Source organism: Nannospalax galili, unplaced genomic scaffold (assembly GCF_000622305.1).
Source record: "Nannospalax galili isolate Female #2095 unplaced genomic scaffold, S.galili_v1.0 scaffold620, whole genome shotgun sequence".
Classification (NCBI taxonomy): Eukaryota; Metazoa; Chordata; class Mammalia; order Rodentia; family Spalacidae; genus Nannospalax; species Nannospalax galili.
The window spans coordinates 85888-103557 of NW_008346824.1; the positions used below are offsets into that span (position 1 = coordinate 85888).

Here is a 17670-nt window from a genome sequence, read left to right on the forward strand (position 1 = left end):
CTCAGAAGAGTGGAAGAGTAAGTATGTAGGGGTTTTGTATGTGTTATGCTTGCTTTAGAGCAAAGTACTGAATGCTTGGGGGCGACCACCATCTAAAACAGAATTAGAGCTTTAATTCCATTCATTGCTCTGTTGCCCTTTTTTTTTCCCATAAGATTTAAGTGTCTGGGAATAAAAACCAAGTGGTGAAATTGAAACCGATGGGATCTGAGATGGTATATAATTACATGTGGAAAGAGTCATGTAACAAAATACTCCTCTAATGGATTAAAATCCTTTAAAAAAGAATACTTTCCCCAAAGTAAGACTGCTGCTCTCCCTCTTTTGACTGCATATCTAGTCACCGAAGTCTTTTCATGTTCCTTTGGACACTTGTTCCTTTTAGGCTGTGGACCTCTAGAGTATGCATTTTAGTTTTCCATGAGCCATTCTTGCGTGCTTGCATTGTTCCGTTTCTTAACAGATGTGTCATCACTGTAGCTCAATTCTGTTTGTTGCCAGCGGGACCCTCAGCATACCTGTTGAAGTGGCCTGGCCTCAGTGGAACCTTGCTTTGCTTATGTTTTTTCTCTGCTCTGAGCTTCTGTGGCCCTCATGACTGTGTGGTCCATTTGACATTGGATATTTCTTGTCCTCCAACATTCAAGTCTTATTTTAAATTTAATTTTTAAACCCATGTCAAGAAGATAGCTGCCTTTTAATTACCTGTGGTTCTTATTCCTAGTGCAGTTTGTTCTTGTACATGTGCACGTGTGTTCGGTACAGTGATAACGTCTGTATTGCAGTCAGAGAATGAGTGAGCATGAAAGTGGTACTGAGAAGGGCAAGTGTGAGTAGAGCTGTAAGATGGCCTTTTCTTTTTTTTTTTAGACGGAGGCATTTTATTTATATGTATGTTTTACATCCCTAGAAAAAGAATCCCAGGATTTTCCGTCCTGTGTGGTTCTGCCTTGCTTATTTATGGTCCATTTGCCAGCTGAGGTTGTCAGTACAATTAAACCATACTGGTGGAATAGGACCATGCGATTCTGCCATTTTTCTGTCTTTGAGGTGTATTTCAAATCTGGGGCTGATAATGCCACATGTGTTTAACCTGTGAGTTCACAACAACTTTCCCAGTTCTGTGTGTATCAGTGATTTCAAATTTGCCAATAGAACCATGCTTCATCATCACAGTCAGGAAGCAGATGATGACTTTTGAGCACAGCCTGATAAAGACCTGGAGTTTGCACCTCTTCTCTATAATGCAGATGCTCTTCAGAGCGCCGGCCAGGACATTATTATGCACACTGTGATGGCGGCAAAGGATGGTGGAAAGAGCAAGATCACTGTTTTTGATTGTATGCGGCAAACATTTTGTTACGACACTAAATGAATGACTAACTTAAGCAATCTCTTCTAAAAGGTTTTGGGTACCACAGAGCTAAAGTTCTTAAAGTGATGAGCTTTTGAAGTTGCTGATAGAAATTCTGTCCCTTTTCACCTTGATTATTGGAGGCCTCTGGTAGGGCTAAAATTAAAACCTGAGTTGTTCAAAATGATTGTTGAGAATATTGTTACCTGTTTGTTGGAGAAATCATATTGTCTGGCATTTATTTGGTAATACTTTGTGGGGAGAATGTAATTTCTTAATCATTGATTTGATTTTCATAACTTATAGGAGCAAATAGGGTGCTGCTATAACTGAAGAAAATAAGCTGGATTTGAAGCTAGGATCAGTAAGAGGAAGGAATGCTTGAAGGAAAAAGGGTGCCAGTCAGCTTACTTTCTCATTTGAATTCCAGAAAAAAAACTATTTTCATTACAGTAGCAACACAAGTAATTTAAGTATCTTATTTAAAGCTAATTGTCCTTCCTAGAACTTGATATGGATATTACCAAGTTCTTGATAGCTTTGTCAACAAGAAATTAGATAAGTTTCAGACTTTGCAAGTGCTCTGCTAATTAATTAGAAGTAAGGTGAACTAGGCGCTTCCTCAGCAGCATGCAGAGGATCAGGAAGCAGGAAGATGCACTAGAAAGGAGTCTTGCAGCATGAAGGACTATGTTCAGGTACCTGCAGCCGAACCGGAAAAACCTTATGAATTTGCTTCACTAGGGGAATCATCGCCATTTCTATACCTGAGTAGGTCTGGTGATTTTTATCTAACATTTCCTGTAGTGTTTATAAGTGCACAGTATTTATTACCTTATTTGAGTCTTTAGAGTGACTTCTTTTGTGTTTTTTATTGCCATACTCATTTTAACTGTATGTTGTCTTCTATATAATTTCACAGAAACCAGAATAGATTGAAATTTTTAAGCTAGTTTTATATATCTTCTTTATAGTGGGTGTGGGTGGTTTTCATTTATAATAAATGTTCAAAATGTGGCGTATTTTGGCCTCGGTGAGAAACTGTGACCTTTTGTTTCCTGAAGTGACAGTGCTTTTTTCATCTGTGAGGCCTGTACATTCTTGGAAGATTTGTACAAAGCTGAAGTGCTTAATTTACAAATTATCTTGTATTTGAATTAGTGTGGCACTTACCCCCTTGAAGCCATCAGAGCTAGGCGGGAAATGCAGTGCCTTCACTATTACTGGCTGGTGTGACCTGGGACAGATCAGCTTCTGTGAACATTTTCTTGCTCATCAAGTGGAGAAGATAATAACCATCTGCACATCTGCAGGACGAGGTAGAGGAGTGAGTCACGCTACCAAATCTTGAGTGCAGTACTACACACATTCCAAAAACCTTGCTCATCAAGTGGAGAAGATAATAACCATCTGCACATCTGCAGGATGAGGTAGAGTGAGTCACGCTACCAAATCTTGAGTGCAGTACTACACACATTCCAAAAATGTCAGTTACCCCTCCTAGTACTTACTCACTATTGAAAGTTGTTATGAACTCTTCTTGAAATGTATTGATGACTAGTTTACAGCAAAGGTTTTTGTTTTTTAATAATTTATTGAGAATTTCATGTATGCATATTAGGTGTTTTGATCAAATCCATGCCCACTTCCTCCCCTCCAACTCCTCCCATATCTCCCCATCCCTTTTCTCTGATAACTTCATGTACTGTTTCTTCTTCTTTTTTTTAATGGGGCTTTTTGCTACTCTAACATTGCCCCCTCTGAAGAGGTAACCCTAAGGTAACCCTTTAAAGGATTAGATAAGAGCTCCCAAATACTTTTGACATTTTTGGCCTTAGGAACGGAGTACGTTGCTAAGAGATTTTACACTGCTGTGAGTGCTCTCTAAAAGGCTTTCCCGTTTACCATTTATTATGAAACTTCTTTTCATTTCATTGAGTGCTTCCCTACTGAGAATTTCATATACAATTTACTTTGGTGTAGTAGTTAAGGTTAAGTCATTATTTTACTTAGAAAGGAACTTGGGTACAGTCAGACAACCAACCTGCCTGCCTGTCTGCCTGGCTCTTCCACATCTGTCCAACTACAGGGCTTGTGCTCTGTAGCCATATGCTGCCTCCTGTACATTTTCCTCTTGCTCACTTTCAACGCCAGTACATCTAGGCTTCCTAGATTTTAGCACTGAAGAGGTTATACCCAGGACTAGTGTTGTTTGCAGTCCAAATTCACATTTTTCAGGTTCCCTTAAACTAAAAGCAATGTGTAATATCAGAATGTACCAGTGTAAGTGAAACTTAATTGCTTGCTACGAATCTTCTCTTTGAAAATACCCAAGTTTATAGGAGACTTAAAGCATTAGGGCATGTTTTTCAGTCCCATTGCCAGTCCTTTGCCACGACAATAGTTTGAATGTACTATATTTGGCCTAGCATTAGCACTGGCAAATATTCACTTTAATCTGACCAGACTATAAACTTCATCATCATCACAGGACTCTGTGTCTGTATGATAGCTGCAGAGCACACGTCTGATTTTAATGTACTTACCCGAAATATTTTTATTAGGTATCGCAGACACAGATTTTTGCTTTCTGCTAATTTAGCTGTCACTTACTCTTCCCTCTATACTCAACCTATTGTTTTTTGCTTTTAAGTCTAAGTAGCATTCAAGTATTTTGACTGAAAAATTAACTGTGAAGTGTTTGGTCTTTGAAGTACAGAGTTGTCATCTGCAAATAGAGAGAGTTTGGGTTCTTCCTTTCCTAATTTTATCCCCTTTATGCCTTTTCTCATGTGTAATTGATCTACAGGACTTCGAGAGGGGAGGGGAGAGGATGGGGACATCCTTGTCTCGCTCCTGCTTTTAGAGGAAATGTTTTCAGTGTGTTTCCTTTTAATATAACGTCAGGTGAAGATTTGTTATATATAGCATTTATTATTCCTGCCTTCAAGACTTTTATCATGAAGTCATGTTGAACTTTGTCTAATGCTTTTTCAGTATCAATTGAGATGATTACATGATTTCTGTCCTTTAGTGTGTTTATATGGCGTATTGCATTTATTGATTTACATATGTTGAATCAGTCTTGTCTTTCTGGAATGAAGCCCACTTGATCATAATGTATGATCTTAATGTGTTCCTGAATTTGCTTTGCAAGTATTTTGTTGAGAATTTTTGCATCTATGTTCATCAAAGAAATGGGTCTGCAGTTCTCTGTGTGTGTGTGTGTGTGTGTGTGTGTGTGTGTGTGTGTGTGTGTCTGTCTGTCTGTCTGTCTGTTTTTACCTGGTTTGCAGGAGAAGAAAGCTGACCCCTTTTACAGTTCTCTCCAGGTAGCTGAGGTGTCTTACCCAAGTCCTGTAGTCATTCAAGTAGACAAATTGGAGGGAATCCAGGTCTTCTGGGTCATTCATGCCTTTTTGTTTATCAGATTTGTTTCTGTAAAAGGGTTATAAGTCAGACACACAGCCTTTGTTGTATTTCTTGAAGATCCTCCAGTCTTTGTTTTCATTTGCACTTTAAAGATTATGTTTCTGATGTGTGCTCACAGACTAGAATATACCCATTGAAAAACTAAGTTATCTTGGACTATGCTAAGCTTGTGGTACATAAAGAATGGTTAGTAACCAAAAGGTTATTAACTGAATAATCTTTTAACTGGAAGGATGCTATAAAACAGTAGGGCATTTATATATACTTGCCCAAGTATCAGTGAACTCTTGGAAGCATCAAGTAAAAATGTTGCTAGAGATGGGTTATGTAAATATCCCCTCTGTGTGTGAGCCACAGGGGACTGGTGAACCAGCTTGGAAACTATAGGAAAGGTGTATGTAAGATACTACATCTGAGCTAGGTTGCAGAAGCAGAAAGTGCAACAACAAAAGTACTGATGAAGTAGGTAGAGTACAGTTGGTTTGTGTATGTACACACTCATGCGCTAAGCACCTGGATGCCCAATGGGTCTTAGTCTAGCTGCTTGGGATTCATCAGTGAGCCAACTAGTGATCTCTACCTTCATCTGAGCTTGTCTGGTGAGGGGAGACCAAAGATAACCAATTAGCACACTAGGAAAATTACTTGTTTGGCAATAAACACTTTGGGAAAAAGAAAGTAGCCTAGAGTAAGGTTGACTAGAGATTTAAATGAGGGATTAAAAGTTATAGTCTGTAGTTACTGGGCTGTGCTCTAAGCAGAGGAAATGAGGTGTCTGACATGTTAGGACTAGCAGGGCAACTATTATGGCTGGAGTGAAGTAGATGGGACACACGGATGTGGTATGCAGGGAACAGTAGGAGATAAAGGTAAGGATGGCCCATGAATTTGCTTAATGGACCAGATTCGATATGGGGTATGTATGTAGTCATGCAAATTCTTAGTAACTGCACTTCTTTTGAGGAGAGAAGAAATTTGAAAAAAAGTTAATATTAAGTCAGGCATTGTTTGTACAACCCCTTTATTTCCCCCTCCCTGCGGCCGCGAGGAGAAGGGGACTATGCGCGTAGAGAAGACGATGCACGACTATCCTGTGCTCTAAGCAGAGGAAATGAGGTGTCTGACATGTTAGGACTAGCAGGGCAACTATTATGGCTGGAGTGAAGTAGATGGGACACACGGATGTGGTATGCAGGGAACAGTAGGAGATAAAGGTAAGGATGGCCCATGAATTTGCTTAATGGACCAGATTCGATATGGGGTATGTATGTAGTCATGCAAATTCTTAGTAACTGCACTTCTTTTGAGGAGAGAAGAAATTTGAAAAAAAGTTAATATTAAGTCAGGCATTGTTTGTACATCCCTTTAATCCACGTCCTCAGGAGGCAGAGACAGGCAGATTTCTGTGAGATAAAGGCCAACCTGACCTACATAGTGAGTTCCAGTCCAGCTGGAGCTACAGAGAGACCCTGTTTCAAAAACACCAAAAAACAATTTTTTTTTATTTTTGAGAATTTGAGTATATTTGCATTATTTCCATCCCTTCCAGTCCCCGTCCAACTCCCTCTAAACTTCTCGTCCTGTATTGTTATATATACATACAAATATATATATAATGCACTGAGTCTATTTAGTGATGCTCTTGTGTACCTGTGTTTAGGGTTGCCCACTTGGGATTAGAAAACCTCTTAGGGAGTTAGTCCCTGGAGAAAACGGATTCTCCCTCCCTCAGCACCCATTGATTGCTGGTAGCTTTTCATCTTGAGGTGAGACCCTGTGAATTTCCCAGGAAGGGAGAAGTTTAGCTTTCTTATTTCTTTTTAAATTTACATGCCTTGTCTCTGTGACAGTTTGAACTTACCTTTAAATAGCCCATCAATATTTAGAAACATGATTTTCTGGATCATTTTATAGTATTAACCTTTATACCTTTTTTTTTTTTTTTAAACAGGAGTATGTTGCTGCTGTTCTGCTTTGCGTCCTCGCTACAAACGCCTGGTGGACAACATATTTCCCGAAGATCCAAAAGTAATTTGATCTACATCTCCTGATCCTTCTCTTTGCTGACCCATTCTGCCCCCTGCTGACCTCCCTAAGGTTTCCCTAATTTCATTTCTCTACTTTTATCCCTGTATCTCATCACATATAGTACTATTTTTATACACTCTTTAACTTTTAAGTGACTCTTTCTTGTTTTGTCTTTTTCTAGATACGTGCTGTTCCTTTTCAGTCTAGGGAGCACTTAGGTAACACTCATCAAACATTTATGAACCTGTGCCATCTGCTGTGTATTCAGGATATAGCCTTGATCATGTAGTTTCTAGGCCCAACAAGCTCATAGATAAGAACATCAACAGTTTCAATACTGTGGGAAAAATGTAGAAGAGCAGTGCAGTACAAGGTGCTGCTTGGGTAGATGGGAATGATGGCTGATTTGGGCTTAAGAAGAGAAAGACCGAAGGAAATGAAATCTTAAGCTAAGATCTGAAGAATAAGTAGGGAGAGGCTATACATTTCTAAGAAGAGAATTGAGATAATGGAAGAATATTACAGACAGAACCTGTTTGCCTTTTTCTTCAGTAGTGTTTAGCCAGCTGTGCTGGCATTGCTAATACTCCCTGCATTTGTGAGACTAAGGCAGGAGGAGTGTGAGTTTGAGGTAAGCCTAGGCTGCATAGTGAAATCCTGCCTCAAAAAGCCAAAATAAACAATAAAATAAAAAAGTCAGAAACCTGCTTAATTTTTTAAATGAATAAACACATATATGTGAGATGATTGCTAGTTTCAGAGCAATTAGGTTTGTTGGACACTCACTGTCTTAGACTTTCTAAGGATCCTTTTTACTTTCTGTTAAGTGGACAGAAAGTATTACACAAATTGATTTCCAGATTTTAAAAAATATATTTTATTATTTTTATTTTCTCTGTATGCATGTATTACTTGCATGTAAGTAAGTGTACCCGTGTTGTGAAATGTCCGTGGAGGATAGAAGAGGCTGTTGGATCCCCTGGAACTGGAGTTCTGGACAGTTGATAGCCACCATGTGGGTGCTGGGGTTCGAACCTGGGTCTTCTGCAAGAACAGTCAGTGTTCTTAACTGCTGAGCCATCTCCGCAGCCCCAATTTCCAGATTTTTTAAGAAAGGGAGCCAGCTTATCTTTTGGTTATATTAACAATAATTTAGTGTCGATGTGTCCTACTTTTAATCAAATTTATTTAAGCAATCCTCTATGTATAGGAAGTTAGCTGTAAGTACTATTGGCAATCAAAGATCCTGGATAATTTTGGCACATTAAAAAAAACATAAGATATGGTACCTGTTTTTAAGAATGTTTCCCATTGGCTCACATAAAAGTATTAAATATTAAGTCATGATACATAAATTAGTAAAGTGTAGGCAGTGAAATGGTCATCTCTTAAGTAAGGAAATGTCACTATGTTGGCAGTCTCTAGAAAGCATTCTTAGAAGAAATGAGGTCTGCTAAGCTTTGAAAGGTGTCCCCCATCTAGAGAGGTGGAGATAAATTTGGGGGCTGAGAAAATGCATGGAAAGTAAGATGCCTTCAAGGGAAGGGTACGTTACTCCATTAAACTCCATCCAAATGAAGGTTCTTATTACCTTGTTGTAAGGTATAATGTGATTAAATTGTTGGCCATGATTTCTGATTTGAAATTTCACTCATGGTTCAATAGACTGAATATTCAAGTCATTATATTTTCAAGAAGTCTGGGTTGTGAAGTTAAGGGGCAGAGTGTGGAGTGTGGAGACAGGCTAAGGTATCTGCTCTGCTTTGATTTTTAGCAGTGCTGAGCTGTGCATACTTGTAATGGAGTTGACAATGGGTAAACTGGGGAATGGTTTTTTTAAAGGTTTTGTCAAAAGATTCAGATATCATTTGATCTGTGAAATAAAGTAGATTTTTAAAAAATTTCCATGAGGCTTGCATACGTTGTGTTAAACAGTTTTCATAATTCTTATTGTAATTTATTAAATCACACAAATGAGTCAGACAGTAGGAATTGGATGCAGAAGTGTACATCTCATAGTCCCTGCCTTCAAAGAGCAATCCAGTTGAGCAAGACAAGCAGTTTCCTTAATCAGCATGTCTCATCATTTCATGGAAGCAATTAGTTCCTGTCTCAAAGTTCTCATGGGGTCTCACTCAGCAAGTACAGTTCTTTGCTGAGTATTGCTTCCCTGGTGTCTGTTACAGTGCCATGCGTGTAGTTTGCACTCAGGATTTATTTAATGAATGCCATGACAATATGACAAACAATAGTGAAGGATAAGTACAGTGAGCCAGAAGAGCTTACACTAGGAACATCACACTCCATCTCTGGAGAGCTTGAGGAGAGCCCTCTGGGAATGGTGTGTGAAGGTTGTTTGGAGGAAGCTAAGAACTAAACAAAAGTGCCTCTGCTTCTAGGAGGTAGGCTTAGTGAGAGAAGTCATGCACAGAAGAGATACAAGCTGATTTCCCTGCAAAGTAGTAAGTTGGAGCTAAATGGAGGAAGTCCAAAATATGCTGCTATGTGTTCCCTGTAGAAACAGCAAAATAGCCAGAAGCTGGAGGGGATTGGGAGGGGGGGATGGTAGCAGGGGCTAGATGAAGTTAAAAACAGATTTACAGAAATATTAATTATATAGTCATCATCCAACATAATCTTGCCATCTCCTTTCTCACCTCATCCAGTAGACCCAAGCAGCATGTAGTTGCTTGGACTATACCTAGCCAAGAAAATGAGGGTGATGATTGATTCATTTGCATGAAGGTGGGGAGAATCACTGGAATCGTCTTTAGACAATGAAAAAAGATGAGCGGCTTATTCCACAAGAGGACCTGTTGTTGTTGATATTACCTCTTAAAAATACATTGTTAAAACATAGATTAATAGAGTTCTGAATACTTCTCATTTGTTAATTACAACAGAATTTATGATACCAGCAATCCTGAATCATTAAAAAATCTATATATTCACTGACTCATATGTAAAGAAATAGACTACATATAACCTTCAGAATGTTTACATTGAAACAGATTTTTCAATAAAATGAATTTCATCCTCGATGTCCTGTTAGCCACTCGTGTAGAGGAAAGTTCGAGAGAGCTGTTGCCTGTGAAGGTCCTTCAAATGCTCACTTTAGTGGAAAGTTTCTTTGGCTTCTTGAAAGTTCTGTGCATTTAGCATAGCTAATATTAGCACTAAAGAGGTTATACTCAAAAAGTTTCAGTATAAATATGGATTCATTTACAGTCCAAAAGGGAAAATGTAAGGCAGGCAACACTTTGAATGAATAAATAAATTAGACTATGTAGATCATGTATTTATCTTGTTATATTTTCAGGATGGTCTTGTTAAAGCTGATATGGAGAAACTGACATTCTATGCTGTGTCTGCTCCAGAGAAGCTGGATCGAATAGGTGCCTATCTGGCAGAAAGACTGAGCAGGGATGTTGTCAGACATCGTTCTGGGTAAGGTCACTACTGCTAAACTGTATCTTTGGAAGGTTCTTCCTAGGCTAATTTATCCTGTAAATTGTTGCACCATCTAGTCAAGCAAAGACAACATATGGAGAGCAAAATACTTTTTCCCTTTTTTAAATTGAATTTTTGTGATTTTCATACAATATATTTTTGATGGCATTTAAATCACCTCCTCTCCACAACTCCCCTTACTATCCTTGCCCAATTTAATGTAATATTCCCTCTACTGGATTGGCCTGTGGGCATGTCTATGTGGCATTTTCTTGACTGTTACCCCAAAAATCCTTCAGTGTGGGTCCATCCACTGGAGCCTGGTTAGCCTACCAAGAGTCCCATCCTTGAAAGAGACTGACTCTCATTCTCCCAGCAGTCAATAGTTCTTCAGGTAGGGTTGAGGTTTCTTACCCACTTCCCCATGTCTATGCTGGGATTTTGTTGGTTTGAGCTTACATGGGACTTGTGCCTTGTGTCACCATTGCTGTGAATTCATGTGGGTACCTGATCAGCTGTCTGGAAAACTATTGTTTCCTTGTGGTCATCCATCACCTCTGCCTTTTACAGTCTTTCCGTCCCCTCCTCTGCAATGATCCCTGAGCCTTGGGAGACAGAAGTTTGGTATAGGTGTCCTGTTCAGGGAGAAGCAGTCTTCAGCCTCTTGTTCTCTGCACGTTGACTAGTTGTGGGTCTCTGTTAATGCACTGATCTATGGGTACAACAATATCCGTGCCACTGTTGCACTGGTGAGCATATCTTGTCAGACTAGTTGTAGCTCACAGGATTCACAGCTGGGTAAGGTCAATTAATTTTTCTCTTCAGGTAGCTTGCATAGTACCTTCAACACTAGAAAGCTAGATAGTAGAGATGAGCCTTTGAAGTCAGCACCAGCTTGATTCCTCCTTATTTGTGCTATACCTTATGTATGTAGTATTTTCAGCAATAGAATCTTACCATGAAGTTCTGATGTGAAACCAAGAGCATAGGCAATGGCCAGTGTTTTGGGCGAGTCTATAGGTCCCTTGGTCAATAGCTTCAAAAGAGGGAGTCCATTCCTGGGATTGGGCTTTTATTTTGTTAGCCTATGGTATCAGTAGGGACAGTGCCCACCCTTTTAATCTCTTTTTATGAAGTATATGTATATACTTTAAGAAGCTTCTATAGTGGTAGGTTTCCACATGACATTTTCTAAGAGCCTTTAGTGTTATTTATCCCTCCCTATACTTTCTCCTCTGCCCTGTGCTTCCATTCCCCATGCCATCTAACCCTTCCTATTCTGTTACCCGCCTTTCCCCCTTTAGATCACAGGGCAAAGCATTTTAATAAATAATACACAAAGAAAAGTGTAGCTGCTGCAGCTTGTATTTCCTGATACTCAGGTTGTTTGCATAATAGAGTTCCCCTTAGCTTTAGCATCCATTAATATTTAGAACTTCTCTTTTTTAATATTTTATTTATTGCCTTTATTTTGTCGTGTGTATGAGTGTATTACCCGCATGTTGGTAGGTGCACCTGTGTTGTCCAGTGCCCATTGAGGTCAGAAGAGAGTGTCGTATCCCCTGCAGCTGGAGTTATGGATGGTGCTGGGAATCGAACCTGGGTCCTCTGCAAGAGTAGCCAGTGCTCTTAACTGCTGAGCTGTCTCTCCAGCCCAGAACTTCTCAAATTGAAAATAGTTTTTAAAAAACTAACTCTCTTAAACGAAAGGTGTGATAGGTACTTACTTAAAAAAGGCAGTGTCTAAATTGAAAATGGAAGTCCTGCTACCAGCTGATTTTTGACACAGCTTCAGTCTGAAGTTTCAGAGGAATGAAGGAATTATCATGCTTAGATCCTGAAATCCAGATGGTGTCAGAATCCTGCTTTAGGACTCCACTGGTGGTACCTACGTCTATTGATAAAGGGATCCCATCTTAACCATTCTCTGTGCTTGAACAGTGATAACTTTAGTTTTCATTGTAAATACTTTTCTGTATTGCCATTTTATGATCCTACTTTGTTAAAGTTCTCCATTCTTTAAGTGAGGCATTGGGTTGATGTGCTTCCGTGTTAACCTCACAGGACATTTTTGTGGGTACTGGTGTGGGTGGTTTGTCAATAGCTGATGTTGCAAGTTAACTAAAACTGGATCTGACTTATTACATGCAAGATTTACTATCTGTTGCTTTGTAATGCAAATTTATTGAGACATTCCTTTGATTCTGTTGATGTGTACAGTTTTATGTATAAATATTTACAAATATAAGTAGATAATGTTGAAGATGGAGATGTGCTATTTTAGTAACTGCTTTGGAATATAGAAAAATGCCTGTGGCTTTTGAGACAACTTGTAGAACATTAATGTCAAAGTAGCTCTCAAAGAGTTTAAAGGAGAAAATAGAGTAGTGCAGTCTAGTTTTGGCATACTTCATCCTGAGGACTTTTATTTCTGAAGTCATTGGTGCTGTGTGAAAATTAAGATTTTACTTAGAAGCTATTAAATTTTGCCTATGTTCTGTACATTTAAATAAACATTTTAATTATTCTAATGAAAAGCACTTAGAAGAATTAGAAGAGCTGGAAATGTTTCAACACTGTTTTTCTTTTAATTAGGTATGTTCTAATTGCTATGGAGGCATTGGACCAACTTCTTATGGCCTGCCATTCTCAAAGCATCAAGCCATTTGTAGAAAGCTTCCTTCATATGGTGGCAAAGCTCCTGGAGTCGGGGGAACCAAAACTTCAAGTTCTTGGAACAAATTCTGTAAGCAAATCTATTATTCTTTTACTAACTTTCAATTAGCATAGGAAGAATTAATCTCTTCTTAGAATGATTGTATCCAATAAAGGCAGTCCCTCACTCAGGGCGTTTAGGCAACCAATGCAAACCAATAATTACTAGAGAATTACTAGATTCTCTCTAGTGCCTTCTTTTGCTTCTTATACAGTCTGTGACATTAACCAATCATAATGAAATATGTGCTTCTAAATGAATCTATACCTGTCAGTTTTATTTTCTCTGTGCCATCCATTACAACACTAACTTTGCATACTATTTTACTTTGATGCTTTTTCAGAAATAACAGCTTTTTATTGAAATGCATCTCATTTATCGCAAACACTTGTCATATGACCCAGCATACTACTTAGTGTATGCCCCTCAGAATAGAAGATTTATGTCTGCACGTAAAGTTATAAACAAATATTCCTAACAGCCAAAAAAGTGAAAATAATCCTAATGTCCAAGAGCAGATGAATGATAAATTAAAATGGCGGTGTGGTATTTATTGTGCCTTTGGTTTTTGTTTCCCTTAAAACTTCTTTGCATGTACTCTCTGGCTGTTTGTATGTCTTTGGATAAATGTTTCTAAATTCTTTGCTTATTTTATAAATTACATTGCCTTTTTCTATTTGAGTTGTAAAAATTCTTTATATATTTCAATGCAAATGCTTTGTCAGCTCTCTGACTAGCAGTATTTCCTCTAGTTCTGTGGTTTGTCCTTCTAATGTCTTAATGATGTACTTTGAGCTACTGAAGTGTGCTTTTAATAACCTTTCTAAGAAACCATTGCCGTATCTGTTTTAAGTTATTTTGCATATGATGTGGGGTAGGGCTCCATTTGACTGAATTATACATCTGTATATTCAAATACCTGTTATATTTGTCAAAGATACTATTGCTTCCCTAGCACTTAGCCACAAAACAGCCATTTGGGTCTTCCTTCTTTCATAGACCATTTCTGAGCTGTTTCTCCTTACCATATTCATTTTTTTGTCTTTTAACATTTTTAAAAAATAATTTGAGGTTTTTTTTAGAATTTCACATTAGAACTATATTTACATCATTTTATCCCACCTTCTCCCCCTCCAACTACTTTCAAGCCCTTCCCCCCAATTTCATAACCTCTTTATTATTGCGACACATACACACACACACACACACACACACACACACACACACACAAATGGCCTACTGAGTCCATTTAGTGTTCCTCTTATGTACATGTGTTTAGGACTGAACACTTGGGATTAGATAACCCATCTGGGAGCTTGGCCATGGAGAAAACTGATTTTCCCTCTCTCAGCAGCCATTAGTTCTTCATCTGGAGTTGCGACCTTGTGAAATTTCCCCCATCCATCTTGCCATGTTAACTGGTATTATCATTTTATGAAGATCGTTTTCAGGCAACATCTTATTGAGATTTCGTGGGTGCAGCTTCCCTGCATGTCTCGAAGGCACTATATAGCAGCAGGCATCCTGTTACAGTCTTTCTGCCCCTCTTCCATGATGTTCCCTGCACCTTAGGTATATGAGTTGTATTGGGGATGTATTCATTGGAGCTGGCACCCCATGGTCACTTATTCTCTGCATTTTGACCAATTGTGGATCTCCATAACAGTGTCCATCTGTTGGAAAAAGAGGCTTCTTTGATGAGGAGTGAGAGACACTTATATCTAAATATTTGTCATACAATGATAATGAAAAGGAAAATAAGATACAGTGATTCTTTTTCTTTTGTCTGTAGTTTCATTTTATGATTTCAGTACTTCTAAGTCTTTAGCCTACATGAATGTTTTGCCTTCCCACCCTATCTTTACCAACAACTGTTGGAATCATATATGACCTGATACTGTTTAGGGATAATTGTTTTCTAATACAGGGAGAGGAAGTATTGGCAGTGACTCCACTGTGGAGGCAGAGTCCAGCTGTCTTGGTTTGTATTATACCTGCACTCTAGCTCTGTAGCCTGGGCAGGTTATTTAACCTCTTTGCCTCAGTTTTTCCTCTGTGAATGCAGATAATAATAGTCCCATCTTGGAAGACTGTTGTGTGCTAGGAGCACATGAAGCTCTTATAACAGTGCATAGCATTGTCAGTTACTGCTGGGTGTGGATTGTTACAAAAGCAAGAATGTATAAGTAAAACCTTTTTCAAAAACCCCAAAGTGATTATGTCCATTTATTTCAGAGATAGATATTGGATATTTTCAATTGCAGTAAAGGTGACGGGTGCAGTTTCAGGAAGGAGAGCTACTTAAGGCTTCTCTTGCTTCCTTTACAATTAGATGAGGAGGTTTGGGGAAAATGGCTCAATAGCTGGGGTGCAAGGGGTGTTAGTGTACATTCCCAGAAGTTTCTTTACTTGTAGCCAGCAGTGCCATTAGGATTACTTTAATGATTCATTTGGGCAAAAGACCAAAGCCCTCAGTAATCTACTTTTAGTGAATACATTAAATCAAATGACGTATTATTGTGGCCAACATTATTTATCTGCTATTCCCTCAAAGTCTTAATTTTAATTTTGTAGTGGCACTGAGTACCTTATATTATCAAATATAGTGGGCATTGATTTAATATTTTCAATATTTATTCATTCATGGTATTTGTATATTTTATTGTAATTTGTTGATATTTATCTCTTTGCTGATGGCAATTCAGTATGACAGCAGTAGATACAATTTGTTTAGGTTCTTCTTTGTGTTAGAAATTGTGCGGGGTGGGGGAACATGGGGGTTCTGGGAGGAGTTAGGGGGAGTAGGAGGTGAATATGCTCAAAATACATTGCATACGTGTATGAAATTCTCCGAGAATTAATAAAAAGATTATATTAAAAATACCCTAAATAAAAAAAACAAGTTGCGCTGGAAATGCCTTACTCCTTTTTTGTTGTAAACTATTCCAAAAAGAAGCATAGAAGATGATGCAGTAGACCATGTATAACTGATGCAGGGGAAAATGCTAAAAATAGTCACTAAATAATTATATAGACAATTTGAGCATCCCTCATCTGAAGTCAGAAATGCTCCCAACTCACAGCCTTTTGAGTTATATGATAGGATTTTCAGACTGAGGCTGCTCCATTGCTAGGGCTGAGCAAATATCCAGGAATCTTAAGAACAGTGAAATCTGGAAGGCTTTTGGTTTCAAAACATTCTGAATAAGGGAAGCTTATCCTATACTTGTTAGCAGGGAAGGCTTGCTGAACAAACATGAGGATTGGCGTTCAAATCCCCAGAACCCAAGAAAATCCCTGGCATGGTCTTATGTGTACCTGTGACCCCAGCACCGCAGATCCAAGAGGATCTCACTGGGGATTGATTACCAACCTAGCAACAGGTGCAGTGAGAATTCCTGTCTCCAGGGAATGAAGATGAGTATGGTAGGCAGAGTGGACACCGATGTCCTCCTCTGGCCTCTGTGCACATGCATGAATGCAGTATGTGTTAGGCTTTTTATATAGGAGTCATAATTTAATTCTAGTTTGGATATATATATATATTAATATGAGGAATTAGAGTTAAATTTTAACTTGTCAGAAGACAAAGTGAAGTAGTGCTGTGCATAATAGGGGACTCTGTCCTAGGTCTCATGATCATTGCAGGATAAGCACACCATGAGATTTGTGGAATAGGACAGGACAAGTATAGATTTCTTTTTTTTTTGCCCATTTTTACTTGGTTGCCCCATGTCACTGTTTTCAAGCCTCATCACTAATTTTAATCATTTTTCTTAAATACTGTTGATAGATGTCCTGAGAGAAGAGTCAGTTAAGCTGTTCATTACAGTAAAGCACTGGCCTTCAAGCAACGGCACTTTTCCTTCCTTCCTGCCCTCCCTGTATGTTTGACAGATGTCTGAAGACATGGTTTATCCAGTAGAGACTGGAGTGTAGATGGGATCCAGGAAGCTGGGGATGCTGCTCGACATCCTTCAGTCCACAGGGTGGCCCCCACAACAAAGGCTTTATCTAGCTTCCAATTTTAATAGTGCTTAGGGTGAGAAACTTGCATCAAGGAGCACATGCTAACCCTTTTACTGTGCCTTTCAAAACATACGAATTCCTAGATTTTTTATTTTCTTTCTCTTTTTAAAAAAATTTTGGTGTGCGTACGTGTGTGTGTGTGTGTGTGGTGTGTGTGTGTGTGTGTGGTGTGTGTGTGTGTGTGTGAGTGTTGTGTGTGAGTGTGTGTGTGTATGTACATATGAGTGTGAGGCATGCGTACCCATGCACATGAATTTGGTAGCCAGAAGAGGACATATGTGTCTTTCTCTATTGCTCTCCATCGTATTCTTTTAAGACAGGATCTCTCACTGAGTCTGTTTCTCCTAGGGTGCTTGGCCAGGGAGCTCCTGGGATCCACCTGCGGTTATACACATGTGCAGCATGCCTAGTTTTTATGTGGGACCTGGAGATACTGACTTTCTCAGGCTTGCACAGCAAGTGTTCTTCATCACTAGGCCACCTCCTCAGTCCCTGACAACTTAAAATTTTAAATGGAAAAAAGTAGGACCTTTGACTGCATATTTATTACATTGAGAACAGCATGTTGACTTTGGTTGTTGTTTGACGCTCTCACCAACTCAGTAATGTTACTTAATTTCACAAGTGACACAGTGCACTCAGGATCCAAATTCAGGTCCAT

The 17670-nt window shown here is 38.8% G+C and overlaps 1 protein-coding gene across 2 annotated transcripts in view; it reads left to right on the forward strand.

Annotated features, from left to right (window-relative positions):
* The first annotated feature begins 6724 nt into the window (after nt 1-6724).
* Efr3a (EFR3 homolog A) overlaps nt 6725-17670 on the forward strand; it is a 61530-nt gene continuing 50584 nt past the window's right edge. Inside the window, exons 1-3 of one of the 2 annotated variants that reach the window (XM_017800635.2) lie at nt 6725-6814; nt 10134-10261; nt 12860-13010. In XM_017800635.2, the coding sequence (XP_017656124.1) occupies nt 10155-10261; nt 12860-13010 (258 nt within the window). In that variant the 5' untranslated portion in view covers nt 6725-6814; nt 10134-10154. Of the gene's footprint in view, nt 6884-10133; nt 10262-12859; nt 13011-17670 lie in introns of both variants that reach the window. The other variant, XM_017800636.2, reaches the window with a different exon arrangement.